This window comes from Rhinichthys klamathensis, unplaced genomic scaffold (assembly GCF_029890125.1).
Source record: "Rhinichthys klamathensis goyatoka isolate OS25496 unplaced genomic scaffold, OSU_Roscu_1.1 h1tg000271l_1, whole genome shotgun sequence".
Classification (NCBI taxonomy): domain Eukaryota; kingdom Metazoa; phylum Chordata; class Actinopteri; order Cypriniformes; family Leuciscidae; genus Rhinichthys; species Rhinichthys klamathensis.
The window spans coordinates 138,577-157,528 of record NW_026606791.1 but is presented as its reverse complement, the minus strand read 5'-3'; the positions used below and the strand labels follow the sequence as shown (position 1 = coordinate 157,528).

The 18,952-nt window shown below is 37.5% G+C and overlaps 1 protein-coding gene across 2 annotated transcripts in view; it reads right to left on the bottom strand.

Annotated features, from left to right (window-relative positions):
- chrna11 (cholinergic receptor, nicotinic, alpha 11) overlaps positions 1-18,952 on the bottom strand; it is a 31,569-nt gene that overhangs the window by 2,353 nt on the left and 10,264 nt on the right. For both annotated transcript variants that reach the window (XM_056268418.1, XM_056268417.1), the window contains 4 exons: positions 14,567-14,734; positions 11,032-11,226; positions 7,642-7,728; positions 6,733-6,842 (listed from right to left, as the gene is read on the bottom strand). In XM_056268418.1, the coding sequence (XP_056124393.1) occupies positions 6,733-6,842; positions 7,642-7,728; positions 11,032-11,226; positions 14,567-14,734 (560 nt within the window). The remainder of the gene's footprint in view (positions 1-6,732; positions 6,843-7,641; positions 7,729-11,031; positions 11,227-14,566; positions 14,735-18,952) is intronic.

Genomic DNA, 18,952 nt, shown 5'->3' with positions numbered 1-18,952 from the left:
TCTTTTATTTTCTTCTATAAATACAAGTCTAGAAGCCCTTGAGGGTTTGACAAGTGTTGCAAAAACATCTTTCCCCGATCAGTATCCACTTTAGCCTTCCTTTTTAGCATCTTCTTCTGAACTGCATCTCTTTTTAGTTCTTTACATCGTAAGATTACAAGGTTCCATTGCTCTTATATAAGCATTGCTTTTTCCAGGTTGTTCAGAGAAAGTCCTGATGGACATTTTAAATAACTACACATGCCGAGTATTGGGTGTGAATGTTGTTAAAAGCTGATCCCAGGAGAGGATCCTAGGACGTTATGCTACGGAAAGCACATCACTATTATTATTGCTCATACCTTGAGTTAGGGTTTAAATAAACCTCTAACCTCCAGTATTAATCCTCAACTCGTGTGGCTAAGAATGTGCTATTACTTTTCTAAGCAATGAGGCATGTAATTTTTGTCTGCTGCTGGAAAAATTCCATAGACTTATGGGGAGTTTAAGGCCAGTATAATTTTTTTTTTAATGGCTCATTTCCACCGAGTGGTACAGTACGATTCAGGACGGTAAACCCTGATCCGGCTTGCGTTTCCAATGGCAACAGTACCCTTGCTTGACAGGCGTGGTGTATGCCTGTGAAAGTAGCGATCGACGTCATTCTCGCGCGAAGAAGAAAGCAGCACAGTAAACAACAATAGAGGACATACAGCAGATCTTGTTCTCGCTTCGCGGCATGTGGCTGTTTGTCACAAGAAGAAGACAAGCTTTGTTTGAGCAAAGGCTGCAGGCTGCAAGGAAAAACACAGCTGAAAAAAATGGCACCTCTCGTGTTGTCATTCCCCTTGTAGCACGCGCAAGTTAGGATTCCCTGTCAAACAATCAACGTTCTGCAGTGAGTCTAGCTCCACTCTTTAGGTACCGGACTACTGTGCTAGGTGACCCAACAGAAGGGTCCAAAAAAAGAGGCACGGTACAGTATGGTATTTTGGTACCATTCACAACTTCTGACAATTGAAATGGAAATAATTGCATACTGTTCTGTACTGTACCGTACCGCTCGGTGGAAACGAGCCATGAAAGTGACAATAAAGATGTTGCAAACTGTTCTTTTGAACTTTCTGTTCATCCTGTAATCCTGAAAAAAGTATAATGATGTCCACAAAAATATTAAGCAGTAAAACATTGTTTCTTAAGCATCACATTTGCATATTATAACGATATCTGAAGCATCATGTTACGCAGGAGGGACTGGAGTAACAGCAGCTGAAAAATCAGCTTTGCTATCAAAGGACTTAAAGGGTCACTTCACCCATTTCAACATTAATCTTTATTGAAAGTGGGTCATATATGTAGTCGAAATGTAAAAGAAATTTTGAATTTGGTGCCCTCTTGACCGAGAAAAGACAGAAAATAACTTTTGGGCGCATTTGTATGTAAGACAACAACTCCCACAATGCAACACATTGCACAGCTCCGCAAGCCACTCCCACTAATCCAGAACAGCGCAAACATCAGAGAAAAGAAATCACTCTTCCGTCTACAAGGCTAGCTGCCAAAATAGTTTGAAATTCATTTCACACAAAATGTCTAGTAAGTTGGCTGTGGCGAGCAGGACGAGGGCGAGGGACGTAAGAGGACGGCGCGTGAGTGATAATGAATGACACCTGTGAGACGCAGCGGTCTCATATCGCTCACGGAGGAGCGGAGGCATTAAAGGAACAGGCCTGATTTTATGTTATGTTTTGTTTGTTTCTGTTGTGTGTGGCCAGCTGGCTTATACTTTTGTTTTGTATTTGTTTATTTTACTATTAAAATGTTTAAATGTTTGCCGGTTCCCGCCTCCTTCTTCCCACAACAACGAACCCGTTACATTGGCAAACTCATTAGTGAAATACTCCTCGTTTGTATTTCTTTCTATATGGTGAATTATTGCATGATACCTGGATGTTCAGTCAGAACTAGGGATGGCCCGATACCATTTTTTTTCAAACCGATACGAGTACGAGTATTTACATTTGTGTACTTGCCGATACCGAGTACCGATACCGATATTTCTACCGCAAAAGTAATAGGCTCCCAGAAGAGAAGACGACTATTTTAGAACACATGTTAGAAGACTGTTTTTATTTTCTTCTCTGCTTGTTTTAACAAGTCTAAAAATAAATAAAAATTAGTAAAATAATAAATGTATTAACACACAAACCACTGTTAATTTAACATAAAAGCAAGCAGGCTACTGCGTGTATGGTCTGGCATGACTGAATGCGCGCAAAGTGCGCTCCCTTAATAAATCCTAAAAGCTGACAGTTCATCGCGATCTCACACATCTCTGTTATTATCAATGAAGCTGACTGCACAATCAATCTTTCATAATATCCACACTTTGCCAGCATACGGAATTCAGCACTGAACAAAAAAGTCCGTTTTGAGCAGTGAGGGGAGTCTATCTTAAATGCTTCTGATTGGCCATTGCGTTCCAGAAATCAACACATATGTCTGTGATTGGCTACATCGCTCAACGCTGTAACCATGTTATGAATAGAAACTCTGTCCTGTAAATCGTTTCTATTTTGTTGTAGTTGTTCTTGTTGCTTTTCTGCAAGAGATGAATAAAAATCTTTTAGTTTTTATGTTTTATTCATAGATATTTCTAGTTTGCGGGAGTCCCGCGAATCGTTTTATGGGTCAATGACAAATAAGATTTTCAAGATGAAAAAAAATATATTTTAAGCAAAACAGTATTAAAATGCATTTTTATGTCCAAAAAAATGTATGGTGTTGATTCATATTGGTTTTAAAGCATTTTAGGCAGCATTAATTCATTATTAAACAAGATTTCTGATTTTACCACCCAGAAAATGTCAGGTGGTGCGACCATATATTAATTTAAAATAATATACATTTAATGTACTTAGCACTACTGAGACTTGTAAATATGAATCGTTGTAGTGTCTAAAATGCATGTCACATGGTAAATTTCCTTTCCATTTCTTTATTTATTGCCCTTTTATTCCAAATCATATAAACGGCTGCTTTTCTGTGTTCAAACACCCATTTTTCCATAAGAAATTTTTATGTTTTGTTTTTAACTGTAACAATTTTTTGTATACATTATATAAAGGTTTAGAGTTATATTGCTTACTTCATTTTGCAATTGCAGTGGGAATTGAAACATTTAAATGTAAATTTGCTGGTTGCACCACCTGACCATGACCGGTCGCACCACCTGACGTTGTGATCAATAATGATTGATATTCACAAAATAAAAAGAAAGATATGTCAATTAATTTAATTCGGGTTTCAATTGGCTTTTTTATTTTAATCCTCTGACCAATTTATAGTGTATCTCCATCATATAATTAAATTTCATTAACAAGAAAGTGCAAAACAATACAGCATGTTATGAAAACATTTGATCATCTCATCAAGTGAGATATTTCAAGCCTTTATTTGTTATAATTTTGATGATTATGGCTTACAGCTTATGAAAACCCCAACAAAGGCTTGAAATATCTCACTTTGCATGTAATGAGTCTATATTAGTTTCACCTTTTAAGTTGAATTAGTGAAATAAATTAACTTTTGCACGATATAATTTTTTTTTTTGAGTTTCACCTGTACTATATCATTTGTAAAATAAATTATTTTAGTTTAAATATTGAATAGAATGGGTAGTGGTTTGTTAATTATGTAATGGTCTCTTCTGTAATTCTGTATGACACTGCTATAAAGTATGTATTATTAACAAGTAATAACTGTAATTACCACAAAAAATAACAGAACACCATATTAACTTAAGTTGTAATTTATCTAGATATTTTTACAATGTACTCTGCCCTTGCAACTGGATCACTTTTTAAACAAGCTCTCAGTCGTGCTGTTTTATCCTTGCTTGATAATGACATACACAGTATACAAAAACAAATTAAAATAGATTAATTTAAAGATGCAATTGTGTTAGTATCAATGTCGGTTATACAGTCCTATATTCTTGAAGAATAGGACTTTAAGATGGACAATGTGCTCTTTTAATTGTCACCCATACCATAATAAAACAAAAAAATATATATATGCATATGTAGATCACACCTTTAAACAAATTAAAAGCTTTATATATTTATTAAAATGTATTTAATATATTCAAAAACGTGAATTAACATGACTTTTTTTAGTTGGTTTAACTGTAACTCTGGTCGCGACACCTGACATATTGGTCACACCACCTGACATATTGGTCACACCACCTGACATTTCAAACTCAATTCAAATCTAACAGGCATTAACTTGGACACCTATACAAATGTTTGACCACGTGCTCAAGGTTATACATACATTTTCTAAATCCAATACACATTTTTATAATAACAACACATTTTCAAAGTTTTCCAGGGGTCATACCACCTGACATGATCATTTGAATCAACCTCATCATTACTCCAAAATGTCAAATTATCTAATATTTATGGGAGGGTGATTAACCTTGTTACTGCATCAAAGGGGTCCTTTGGGGTCTTCTGTGTGATGTCATATGCTATCACATGGTTTTATTAAAGGAACATTGCATAAAATTGGATTTTTATGTCGGTCGCCCTCCCTGACATTGGTAGAAGTAAATTTTTCGGACAAAAGTTGTTTAAGTAATAGAATAGTTTTGAAATAGGACCGATACACTATTTCCCCTCATTTATAAGGAATTTAACATAAAATCATGCCAAACTATTTGATTAAGAATTTTATTGAGAAAATTAACCTTTTTATTGCAGTTTTTTTCTCTGCTTGTACGTTCGGACGGTCGCACCACCTGACATTTTTGGTCTTTCAAACACCAAAACTAAAAAAATCTATTGAATTTCAATAAAATGAAGAGGGTTTCTTATAAAGGAGATATTGTAGATCCATTTGATATATGACATGTATTTATTCAAATTCTTTTTAGGAAAATAATGCATTTGGACACAAAAAATACATGTCATGTCATTGACCCTTATTCTCCCGTAACCCGCACACACAGAGTGAGTGCATTACCGCCCGCGCGCGCGCTCGGCCATCAGATCTATGATTCGTCTTCAGATGTTTAATTAGATTGCTGGTGTTAAACGATGTACTTTCTTTCCCTCCTCTCGACACCTTAGCTGAACATAACTCACAGTCTGCCTTGCTGTTGTCATCATCCCTTATCTTTAAATGAGCCCAAACCGCCGACATTATACTTTCCTATGCCTCAGTTCACCTCGTCAAAGCACTCGCGGCGGCCAGTTTCGTTTTGCAAAATGTACGTGGTATCGGTGCGTGGTATCGGCTAATTTTTATGAGTACGAGTATATTAGGACAGTATCGGCCCGATGCCAGTATCGGCATCGGGCCATCCCTAGTCAGAACATATACGGTGCGAAACTAGGATGCTTCACATCACAACACAAACGTCCGTGTGCTCGTCTGATTCAGAGATTTCGTCCAGGAGAAATTGCCATCGTTGAAATTCTCTGCAGCAGACGGACTCTATCTGTGTCCGCAGCGCACAGCGAGAGCACAGGCACCAGCAGTCCGCCCAGCTCTAGCCACTCCCGGCTCCTCGTCCGCTACAGGCCTACAGGTCTTCTGACTCGGCTGCAGAAGCCGCAGCAGCCGCCTCCTGTTCCTCCATCAGCCTCAGCTGCTCTTCACTATATTGCGGCTCGTAAAAATAGCCACGAACATCGGATTCGAGCAGCAGAATTTCAAAATCCTCTTCTTCCAAATCATGTTTAGTTTCTTCCGTCATTGTCATAACTTCCTATCTCCACAGCGCTTGTTAGCTTAGCTTATAAACAAGATGGCTGATATTGATTTCAGTATCTACAAGGTAAGTCCCACCCATTGATCTGTGATAGCTCTGTTAGCGCATTAGGTCCAACCCCCTATGGGCGGGTTTGAAAGGGTGGGAACTAGTGCTTGTAGTCTTTACAGAAATCCCCCCCTCTTACACTTCCTCCTACAATGACGTAAAATGACGATTTTTGCGTCATTGTAGGAGGAAGTGAAAAAGGTAAATAGTGGATTTCTCTCGTCTCAGGGGAAAATGAGAGAGTGTTGCACGACCATTCAATAGAATGACTGGGTTTCTAACAATGGAAAGCTTAATGCAAATGGGTGAAGTGTCCCTTTAAGTACATTTTAAAATATATTAAAATAGAAAACTTTAATATTGTAATAATATTTCACTATATTACTGTTTTTAATCAAATAAATGCAGCCTTGGTGAGCATGAGAGACTTTTAAAAAAACATTTAAAAAATATACCGACCCCAAACTTTTGAACGGTAGGTGCATATAGGCACTTGAGACCACTCACATTTTCTTCAGAAACATGTAAAAATCTAGTTTTGATGCAGAATTGATGTTAGTCTCATTGAGTAAATACACCTGTCAGCTTCCTCTTGTTGTTGCATTTGGCTTTGTGAGTGAATGGGGTTCGATCAGCGGGACCGGGGCACATCAGCTGAGCTGCTAATTGGCTTGCAGAATACGATCAAATACGGTCATTCATCAGCGCAGACAGATTGCAGATCTATATCCATCTGCATCCAATTACTCATTTAGTCCCCCTTCTGTTGGCTTTATCTCTATTATCATTGAATAAGTAAATTACTGCTTTCAGTGCAACTGACATGTGAGACATTGTTGCTTGCTTAAAGGAAAAAAAAAAAAGCATTTGTGAATTCAGGCACAGTGTATGTACAGTATGTGTTAGTGTGTGAGTAGACATACCCATTTTGGCATGTTCCCTCCATTGGGGTCATGATGGTGATATTGGAGCACAACCACAGTCGCAATAACTGACATTCCAACAATGATCATTATACTGGCAAAATACTGCCCTAAGAGAGAGACAAAGAGAGAAAGGAAGAGAATATGGTATGCATAAACCTTTCATTTATTACTCTCTTAGCAGAATAACTTATTATCATCCAGTCATACTAGCAAAAACCAGGGCAAATGTAACAAAAAAGGGGCATTGATTATAAAAGAGTGGCGCAGGGAAGAAAGGGAGAATGAGGAACAGATGAGTGAACCATAAAAACTCAATCATAAAGGAGAGGGGGAAGCAGACAGGAGAGACAAAGCGCGGTGGGTGAACACTCTTCCAGCAAACGCATTTCTGAAGATTACATCTTTGCGGCTTCCGAGGGCCTATAAACCAGAGGATGGGAAAAGAGAATGTGGGGTGAATTGCTTTTTTTTTTTTTCATGGAGGATCATCTCTATGTCTAGGTCTGTTTCATTTTTATGTTTCTCCTGCTTCTCTCTCCTGACCTGCCCATCATTTCCAGTTAACAATCTTTTACGATTCATGTTGCAAATTACTATGAGAAGCCAAGCATACGGTTGCCAAGACCAGGGCTTTTGGCCATGATACAGAATAGTGATCAATTTATTATTCAGTGGTGCAGTGTGTGGATCTGAGCACACACAAACTATACATCCTTGTGCACTAAATTTTACATATCATTAAGTTCAAAGACTCGCATAACGACTAATATATTCAAAGCCCGGTGTTTTTATTTGCAAATGAACTAGGGGCAGACATTCTAAAATATACTGTATAAAATACAGAGGAAAAATATGTGCGTTAAAAATATGTTAAAATATGCAAAAAAATGGACATGCATGCTTTACCTATTAGCGGGATGGAGTCTGAGGTTGCTGGCATGATCTCTGCCACCAACAACATGAAGACTGTTAATGAGAGTAGCACAGTAATACCTGTGAATGTATAAAACAAAAAGAAATGGACTTTATGAAACATACATGTCATTGCATATAATGAAATCTACACAACTGCTAAGACATTAATCGTTTACTGATATCTATAGGTCAAAGCTGATTAATCGGTCAATATTTGGCAGTTTTTAAACATTTATAGTTTCTTTTCTTTAATTGAGTTCATTAAACTGTATGAAATTAATGTTTATTTAAGCTAGTTTCTGTATCTCTTATTTACAATAAAACATGTCTACAACATTAGATAATCAGAAACATAAAAATAGTGTTTCCGAATCTTTTAATGGCAGTTTAGTATATATTTACATTTGTATATATATAGTAGGCATTACATCTCCAACCCTGGAGTCTAGATATCAGCATCTGCCACTGAAAAATCAATATCAGCTGACCACTAAAATAAATGCATAGTTATACAGCCTCTCTAGTTATGTACGACATTGGCACTTCATAAGATGCCCAAACACAGCTTCTTATTGGATGTAACTCATCTTGACAGAATTTGATTGGATCTGATTAGACGGCAGTGCAGGGTTTGATGGAGTGATACATAAAGTGAATTACATCAGGCCATTTATCTTCCTCAATCGCTCTTTAGTTCAGTTCAAGTCATCTCCCTCCCTCTCCAGCTGCTATCCATCTCTCCCTCCTCTCTCACCACACACACAATCCATTCATCTCTATCTGCTGTTTAAATCTGCTTCCGCTCTCTCCCTCAACCTCCTTCCTCTTACATATGTTTTTGCTCAGATTTATAAGTGCTATCTTGGCATAATGAAACCTCAATAAAATTGTCACCAATGAGACTAACTGAATTCATCATCAACAACAAAAACACTCTTGGCTTTAAATCAGGGCTTCCATTAAAATGTAAAACGAATTAATTCCATGATATGCTGATTAATTTCATGATATGCTGATTAATTAACTGCAATTATTGGAGCTTTCACATGTTTGTATCACTCACTAACAGCTTGTGCATTAGTGGTGACGATGAGCGAGTCACTGAATCATTCACTCATCCGATTTGTTCAAAAACACAGATTCATTGATTGTTTGGAAATGTTTCCGTTGGCAGAGCAAGAATAGAAAAAAATAACTGCCAATATCGTTTCAAAAATGTAAGTTACTCAAAGTTAACTTCTTGTTTATTGAACTGGTGTATAAAAGCAAATTAAAGCTGCAGTCCGTATCTTTTCCTCTTTGTCGCCATCTCTCTGTTCGAAATCTGTAGCTGCAGTGATTCGCGGAATTATCATCTTTACGTGGGTTGTAAATCGGCATGAAACAGCGCGGATGAACACAGTGCTTTGAGGCGAGTGCTGCTGTCAGTCACCGCGCTGTGTGGATACTGTCATCCAGAATCACAGATTAACTTTTTGAAAGTTTGACCAACATAAGAATTTTCATAAGAAAATGCCTTCTGAACAAGTAAAATCCATTTTTGTTCTGACCAACTAAGGGGGTAAAGCATTCGACATGATAAGCTTCGTTAGATTTAATCAACGCGATTTACAGCAACCGTGCAAATTATAGCCTACTTTGTTCTCAAATTGTTCATGTTAACAACATCAGCATTGCGTGACTAATGTTAAATTTAATGTGTTTTATGGTTACCTGCGTAGTTCAGAATTCATATTCTCCATAATAGCAAAACGAGAAAGGCACAACAAAGGAAATTCCATAACTGTGTGAATTAAGAAAACGTACTGTTACACGATTGAACTATTGAAATGTCTTACTTGTTCAGCAGAAAAAGGCCGTCTCTTCTTCCGTTTTGAACCCCTTCAAAACACGGAGTTCACGCACTTTTCAAAAGCCCCGCCGATGTTTAAATCCTTGTGTTCGCATGAGACGGTTTCTTTCTCTTTCTCTAGCCACCTTAAATCCGAAGTACGAAGTCTTTTGGGTTTTATAACTGCTGAATCTCCAGTTGACACTGATGATTGTTGTTTGGATCTTTCTGGATGCCATAAGTTTAATAATGTAAAGTGCTGCGAGAAAAGCCTATACATCTAAACATCTCGTCACGCGCAGTATAGCCGGCTAGCCGAAACTCCTTCTTTATGTGTACGGGTGTGACGTCATGACGCAAAGACATGCTCGAATTTCCCGCGGAAACCCACCAGTACCACCGGAATTAAAATCATTATTACAAGCTAACCGTTTTAAATCTAGCTATGGCAAGCAGATAGTTTTGACCACTGGCAGTAATTATTTTGGATTATTTTTAACTTAAAAAAGTTACGGACTGGAGCTTTAATAAATATAATTCATTAAATTAACATTGCGTTTTTTAAAAGAAGTATCACTTACACTCCTTTTCAATTTGAGGTAGAGGACTTTCTTTCTTCCTTCTGTGGAACATTAAAGATGATATATTAAAGAATGTTGGAAACCAAGCGGTTTCGGTTCACATTGACTTCCATTGTATTTTTTGTCCATATAACGATGTTCCACAGAAGAAAGTCAGATTTGGAAGGACATGAGGGTGAGTAAATGATGACAGAATTTCCATGTTTGAGTGGACTATCCCTTTTAATATATGCTTCTTAAACATAAAGCATATATTAAAAATAATGTATGAACTTTTTTTAGGTCTATCCCAAATGTTCTGATACTTTGTCAATCAAAGATGTTTCAATATTGCAGGCCTGGTTCCTGGAAAGTGCAATGCATTCTTTCTCTTTCTCTCTTACACACATTGACTCATCCCTGCTTTAATTACATCAATAGATTAATTGGCCATATGAGTGTACAGCAAAGCACTTCCCTTCATCGTGCTTGCAGTGATACGCATTCTTGAAGTGAGGAAACTGCCTCATTTCCTTTCTCTTTGGTTGCTCTAAGCTTGTCTTTTGCTTCTCCACTTAAATATATTGTGAATACCTTTCAGTTCACGCCACTTTACATTTCCTGACAGTCATATCTAAAGTTCCTTCCATACCATCTCTGATGACAGTTTTTTTCTTCTTTGAACTGTATGCTTTTTGATGGTAAAGGTCTCTTGACAGAGAGTGGGGAAAAAAACATGGATGAAAGCCCTTTGTAAACCAAGAGTTCATTTGACATGACACAATCAGGAGATATCTTTGAAATGAGCACCCACACATTTTCTGTTGCATGTCCCAGCTCTCTGTTCTGTGACTAGACCTTGGCAAGGCTGTGGAATCATTTTTTCCGTTGCATTGAAATATGCCAGATATGCAAACCTATACACCATTCTTCTTCCAAATCAATCATGTTTATTTATAAAATATGTACATAATCTCTCTTTCATAATACCTAGTGAGATCTTCTCTCCGGAGTCGGCAGGCAGTAGGAAGATAAGCAAGGTCATGGATGAAAGGAGGACACAGGGAACGAGAAGGTTCAAGGCGTAGTAGAGCGTCCGCCTACGCATGGTCACCACAAATGTCACATCTGGATAGGGTTCCTTACAGCAGTCATAGTACAGCTCACTTCTTGAGCCAGGCACACCTGATTAGACACAGCATGTGAGGAGAAGAATGAATATATAATGATGAAGGTATATAAAAAAAAACATGTTCAAAGAGATGCTGTTGTCCTCAAGAGCGGCCGATGCTGCTCTTCCACCTTTGATCTACTAGGGGGGGAAAAAACATCCTAATCAACAGATGCCAGCCAGAGGCAAGTTCTTCTCTGAGACTGAGCATGCTTTTGTATGAACTTCATTAGAGAGCTCCTCAAAACCTTGTATACCGTCCTCTATAGCCTCTCAAGAACGTGAAAGGAAAGTAGGAAACCAAAACTAAAGGGGGAAACAACTAAAAGAAAAGCTTTGCGTGAGAAACAGACTGAAATGTGTTGCTATTAGAAGTGCTGCATCAGATTTAACATCTATTATGTTTGGTCACGAGAGACGGAAGAACCATTGGCGCTTTTTGTCATTTATGTAGTCCATTTCATAACATGAAAACAACCAGCAAGGATTTTCTTCAAAAATGCAACTTTTATGATCTACAGAAGAGGAAAAAAAAACATGCAGTATCACGATAAAAGATTCTGGCTCAACTACATCTAATTTTATCAGGCATCTGAAAACGCACCCTGATAGGTGAGTAAACATGTTTAGCTCAGCATTGACCATCTACCGTTAGCTTGCTTATTGCTTTAGCTACCTAACGTTACGGGAGGTTAACTCCGATTGTCTTCCTTATGAAATATGAATGAGCGTTTGTTTAATTGCCAAACTTGTGGTGGTCGATTAACGTAACGTTAACGTTAATCATTTACGTGCCGCTGGCTGCCCGTTGTCTACAAACAGGTTACAGGATTATTGTTGATCATGTAACGTTACAGTTTCATTTAGTTATAACGTTACACTGGTTTGAGAGTCTGGGATGTGTTGACTTACAGTATATAAGCTATGATTAGTTGCATAGGCAGTGCAGCCAGAAGAAGCCAGAAATGTTTTGTGGCCCATATCTAGTTTCACGAGTTCACACTTACATCAATTAAACAGAGTAAAGATTATGCGTATTTGGCGTGCTGTCCGGGGGGAGGGCTCCGAGCTCGGAATTTTGCCCGAACCCAGAGTACTCCCCCCGTTGTTGTAAGAGTATTAGGACTATAAGTGAGGAGATGGGGTGGTGGAAGGATGCTGTTAAACTGTCAATGAACGGAGGTTAGTTTGCTGTATATATACACAGCGCTTAACTCGTTTATTAAGCACCACTCTTGTCTAATTAGGTTTGATTATCTGAATGTGCTCCACGTGTGTTTAATTAGGTTTAATTATCTGAATGTGCTCTTTCCGAACTTTGTTAATAAAACATCATGTGTTAAGAGAAGAGAAGGTTAACCAGTTTGATCTCACCCTTTGGATTTTTTTATTTCTAAACATTTTGTTCTTAACAAGTTACATGCCATAAGTTGGTCAGTTGCTTCACATTTACACTAAAGATTTTGAGCATTTTAATGTTTTGGAAGTGCACTGTAGTGTTAATTTTATTTGGATGCAATAGTTTATTTGCATTTAGCTACACTGATGTTTTGCACTAAATAGGAGTGTGTCAATTTTAGTGTTGTGAGTTATATCATTTTCTATATTTGGTCTTATGTCTTGGTATGTTCAAGCTACAAGGCAAAATAAAGAAATTAACTAAAAGTAAAGCATTCTTGGTGTTTTTGTCATGTTGCGATAGCTTGTTTACACTGATTCTATACCAAAATCAAAGCTGATACTGTATGCTAATAGATAAAGGAGTCATAATAACATATGGTACCACTTTATTTTGATAGTCCACTTTATACATTCTACTAACTATAAGTAACTTTGCAGCTGCATGTCAACTAACTCTCATTAGAGTATTAGTAGGCTTAATATCTGCTAATTATATATTATAATATCTTATTTTGTTGGTTCCCCAACAGATATTCTACTGACTATAAGTAACTTGGCAACTACAAGTCAACTTGCTCTCCAAACCCAAACCCACATCATAACCTTACAGTCTACTACAGTCTACTAATACTCTAATGAGAGTTAGTTGACATGTAGTTGAAAATGTACATGGTTAGTAGAATGTCTAAAGTGGACTATCGAAATAAAGTGTAACCTAACATATTACATGCTTTGAAATCCTTATATAAAGCTATGCAGTGTTCTAAGCAACCTGGATGGTTCGCTGTACGCGATGCAACACTTATAACCACTTAAGAGACTTGAGACTTGACTTGGACTCGGGCTCAAAGACTTGAGACTTGACTTGGACTCTAGCTCAGAGACTTGAGACTTGACTTGGACTCTAGCTCAGAGACTTGAGACTTGACTTGGACTCGGGCTCAAAGACTTGAGACTTGACTTGGACTCTAGCTCAGAGACTTGTGAGCATCTCTGAGCCAAGGTGAACTACTGTACAGTACCTGTCTGCTTTAACAAGGGGCCGGTTCCATAAACACAACAACTATTTTCAGACTGTGACTTAAGAACTAGTCTGGCCAACTAGCAGTTAACCAAGGGCAAACAGCCTTACTTTTTGGATTCAAGCTAAACCAATCTTCATTTTTAAAAGTTATAATGAGTCTTGAGAGAGACTAGTCTAAGCAGTTTTTGCAACAAGCCACAGGTTGAGCTCAGCTATAATGGCTGTAATCCAGCAAATGAACTACCTAAACCAGTTTGGACAAGCTAATGATCATATATAAACAACTCAGTCTGACCTCCGGCTTTAATTACTACCATGAGCTGGTTTTAATTCAAAACGGGTTGTAACGTTAAGACAATGCAAATTGTTTCTGTCTTTTTAGCATCGAGTATGTACGTGGAACAATTAAAAATGTTAAAGAGTTCAAGAGTGTGACTGGCATGATATTACAGACGTGACCAGCAAGACAGAAGCAAAATAGTGAATTACGCAATGAAGCAAATCAGAAGAGGGTCAGTGAGAGACAGAATTGTGCAGTGCAAGATGTTTTTCCAGTCCGCTTCCTCTTATCCACACAATTTAATTACATTCATTTGAATACTAACAGGCTCATCGGATGGACTATGAATGAATATGAATGGACATGAATTTAACAAGAAGGGCTGGACATTTTCTTTTTCAATTCTAAAGTAGATTTCTGTTCTATGTAGGAGATAAGAGTTATTCTCAGGCCTGTGAGCTCTACATTTTTACTTTTTAAAATATGCAGAATGCATTTTAACTATTTAAACATGCAGCTGCCAAACTGACCTCTCACTGCCTGAGTCATTGTCAGTTACTACAGCAACACAAAGCACACATCTGCCTGTGGGCGTTATGTTTGCTTGATCGTGAGAAGTTTACAGGAGATGTTGTCTGAACTCACTCACCCACAAGGTCCCATTCTCCGTTGGGCATGTAGCCAGAGATATCAGCCTCATTCATCTGGAGGTCCAGCAGCCATCCGTCAAACGTCCACGAGCCAAATTTAAGCTCGCACTTCTGGATGTCAAACGGAAACCAGCGTACATCCACGTTGCAGGTGCTCATGAAGATACCTGTAATGAAGTGAAGAAATAGGAGAAAAAAAATATTTATGCTTTTCACTCTGATCCAGAGTCAGCATTGAAACTGCCTGAAGAATGTTTCAAAATGCCACACTGTGTCTTCATAAGCGCCGTATTGCAGCAGCCAACTTCAAATTAAATCCAATTGACCTTTTCACTGGAGTCAAACCAGACAGTTAAAAGATACACATTCAGAAACGGCGGAGCCGTAAGAAACACCATTACATACAGACCTTTATGCACAGTACGAAAACCCAGGCTGACACTCTCTTTATTATTACACACACACACACACAAAGACACCAGCTAGATGAATCATATCACTAACCAAATAGACTCGCTCAAGTTTAAATACTGCAATATAGGCAGATAAACTCATTATTGTTTCAAACAGCTTGCAAATAAGCCATTGTGAACCCTGAAAATGAGAATTATGACAGACATGGATGAGATAATGAGTGTAATTTGTTTTATACCGCACAGCAGTCGAAGCCACCACCTCAAAGAGCTTCCTAATCATACACTTATTGAAGAAATCACACTTGAGATGGAACAGAAGTCGGAAAAGGGAAGCTCAATAGGGCTTATGTTGCCTCTAAACACTGATTGAACAATCCTGCAAATTTTCACAGAACAGCACGCCGTCAACCTTTCACAGTGATTCTCAGGCAGCAAACATATTAAAAAACATAAGGACAAAATCCCCACAGATGTGTAAGTGAACAAGACTTGTGCCTCAATGAGATTATTGAAGAACAACTGCAAGCCGCAGCACGTACACTTTTCAATTGCGAAGGTGTTTAGAGTGATTGCTAGGTGGTTAATTAATGGCCCTAAAAAGAGCTCATCCTGATTTCAATCATTTACCAAACTAATAGCACATATATCAATCATGTACTAGTAGGTATTTTTCATGCCTGTAGCACGAATTGAGGGTAAACAGAAGTTTAATACTTAGGCTTAGTTTGTTCAAATGAGCAACAGTAATAGTGATGCTTGCTTGCCTCAGCAAACACCTCAGGATTGCATAAGTAATTCAAAAGACAAGTGCATTTCAAATGTAAAAAACTGTTCTTCCCCTTACTTTGATAAATTCATTGCGTTTGAAAAATAGATTCCAGAGCTGAGAAAAAGAAATAAAACAGTTAAGGGACAGAAATATTGATCTCCCAAAAGAAAGTGACATTTTTCAGGTCATACATTATGTTCTGCTGTACTGACCCCATCCACAAATCTCTTCAAACTGATCTACACTGCTTCAGAAAGTTCCTAAATAATTCACCTCTGTACTGGGCCTCTGATATGAGATATCTCTGGTACAGATGAAGACCAGAAAGTCTTCTGAAAATGGTCCCAGAAACTCAATTCCCAGTTTGGGCTTCCAAAAAAATGAACTACTTTGAAAATGCTTGGCCTGATCATACCACAATTGTAAGCCACAAACTTCATCACTTCCTACCAAAGAAAGGATGAGAGCAAATAGCTTCTTCTAGATATGGGGGAATGATGAGCCAACAAAATTGGTATTTCATGTCAGCTACCCATTTGCAATGATACTCTCATCCCTGGCTATGGCTTAAATCCTTCTCTTTTTTTGCATGCTGTCAGCTTGGTTAAAAAAACATTGCTTCGAAAAGTAAACGCACAACTCTTCTCAACAAACTGCATAAAGTCTCGATTTATATGCCGAAGTTTAATATCTAGCATTTCCCTAAATCTCTAACCCTAAGTAAGAGTAATTTGCCTTATAAAGCTTCACTAATTACATTTAGGCCTACTTATGGAACTGGGGGTCTTCCATGTGGCTAGGATCCTAATACATTTGCAAGAAGATTATTTCTTCTTCTGAAAAAAAAAAAAGACTGTGTCGTAGGCACAAACTAAAATATGCCTACCCGCTAACAGTGAAACTAAGTGGAGGTGGCCAGTGTGCGAAAAAATTAGCCAGTATTGCATTTCCAAAGGTTTCACATCCACAAATATCATTCCACTTAGAATTACTCAGCACTTAGGCCGCTTTTGAATTTGCTAGCTGGACCCTCTGATACCTTGACATTTAGAGAAATCTTATCCAGGGCAGTTTACAGTACACTCAAGAGCACAATGGTCATTTTTTCAAATCAGTCTAAATCTAAATCGATACAAGACTTAAACACAGCTCAGTCTAAGCACCTTAGATTTCCGCTGGATTTTTGCTGCCTTTCTTTTCCATGTCGACGGCTTCTACTCCAGGGAACCAGGTGACTAATCCTAAAAGCTAATCAATAACAACGGCTAGCGAGCTAGCAAACCCACTCCCGCTAAATGGATTCTTCAGATGAGAGGAATGGGGCAAGCAGTAAAGACGGTGAAAAATATTGAATGAGATGATGCAGGGAAGAGCAGAAACCTCTAGCTGAGTGAAGCAGTCGGTGCATGCTAAAAACCTGTTATGAGCTGGGCTGATATGTAATATTTGATATGTAATATTAATGTATTTTAGTGTTTCACTGGTCTCCACCACCTTTTTTTTTTTGTCACGAGGTAATTCTATAAAAAAAAATAAAAAATGTGAATATGTGTGTGTGAAATTTTCATTTTACTACCCATTTGAATTTCTCTGAGATTAACAAAGATACAGAACCAAAACATGTTCAAACCCTTTGTATGGCAAAAATAAACAAAATACACCAAAAGCACACCCCAACTCTGTGTAATACACACATGCAGGCACGGTAGTTCGCTTTAAATCTGTCAGAAATATATGAGTCACCAGCCCTCCAGGGCATATCCAGTCAGTATCAACAGGAATTCCAGCAAAATGTGAACGAGTCAATATTAGACTAGTGATCTACCCAGAAAATAACTTTGCTGTCAACACTCATTGCAGATCATTCTAAATGAGTCTCTAATCCACTGCACACTTATAGCAGCTGTGTTCATATCAGTCGAAATCAGAGTACTGAGAAATCATGAAACCTTTCAAGAACATTCACATTTCATCATCTGAATGACAATTAAGCAAAAATACATATATTTTTTGCTGTCATTTGAATCACGAGCACCAAACATCAATGTTCACATTCAATGGCCACTAAGCCACACGGTAACACTTTAGAATACTGCTCCATCATTAAGGAATTACTACACAGGAACAAATGAGTAACACAATATTAACACTCTAGTAACTATGTAAGCTAACAAGAAACTCTGATTAATGAATTAATAAGTAATAGTGCTAGGTCGAAGGCGGTATAATTCACTATTAGCTAATCAATAACTACTATTTTTTTCATACCTCCCAGAGGACTACTATATACAGGTTTCATAATAATGTGAATAATGCATAATGTATAATTAATTCTAATGTTATGGTCATGATAACCCACTAGTAAGTATTACCAATTAGTACCATTGGTAGTATTACCAAATCATTCTAAAGGAACTACTAATTATTTGGATCAGTATTCTTAAGTGAAGATCATGGTAACCCACTAATAATGACTCAAGTGTTACCAAATCCTTCAGAAGCAATTACTATCCAAAACTTCAAAAGTTTACAATGACTTCAGTCATCACTAGGGAGTTATAATGCTTTTCACTTCAGAATACTGATCCAAAATTAATTTGTTAATACTTGAGTCATTACTAGTGGGTTACCATGATCTTCAATTTAGAATTAAATATGCATTATTCACATTAATTATGAACCTGTATATAGTAGTTCTTAGTAGTCCTCGGGCATGTATGAAAAAATTGTAGTTACTGATTAGCTAATAGTGAATACCACATTTAACTGAGCGCTATTACTTACTAGTTTGTTAATCAGGGGCCGTATTCACAAAACATTCTATCTTACATGCCATCCTAAATGGCAGTAAAAGTTCTTAGTTAAGAGTTTTCTCTTAAAACCTATTCCCAAAGCTGCTGAGACCAACTTTTACTAAGGAATAGAAAGTTGTCTTAGAGTAAGGGCGGGGTTGACCTCTTTGCTATGGATGATGTCAACACGCTTACCAACTATGGCCACAGTCATTGGCTGATGGGGGAGGAGTCTCTGTCAGTGATATAAATATTGTAGAACGAGGTATCATGTTGCCATATTCAAATTAAGATTTTAAAATAAAAATGTTGCCATATTCAAATTAAGATTTTAAAATAAAAATGTTGCCATTTCAAATAAAGGGATTAAAATGTAAGCTAAGTGTCATTAATTAAACTAGTGTATGT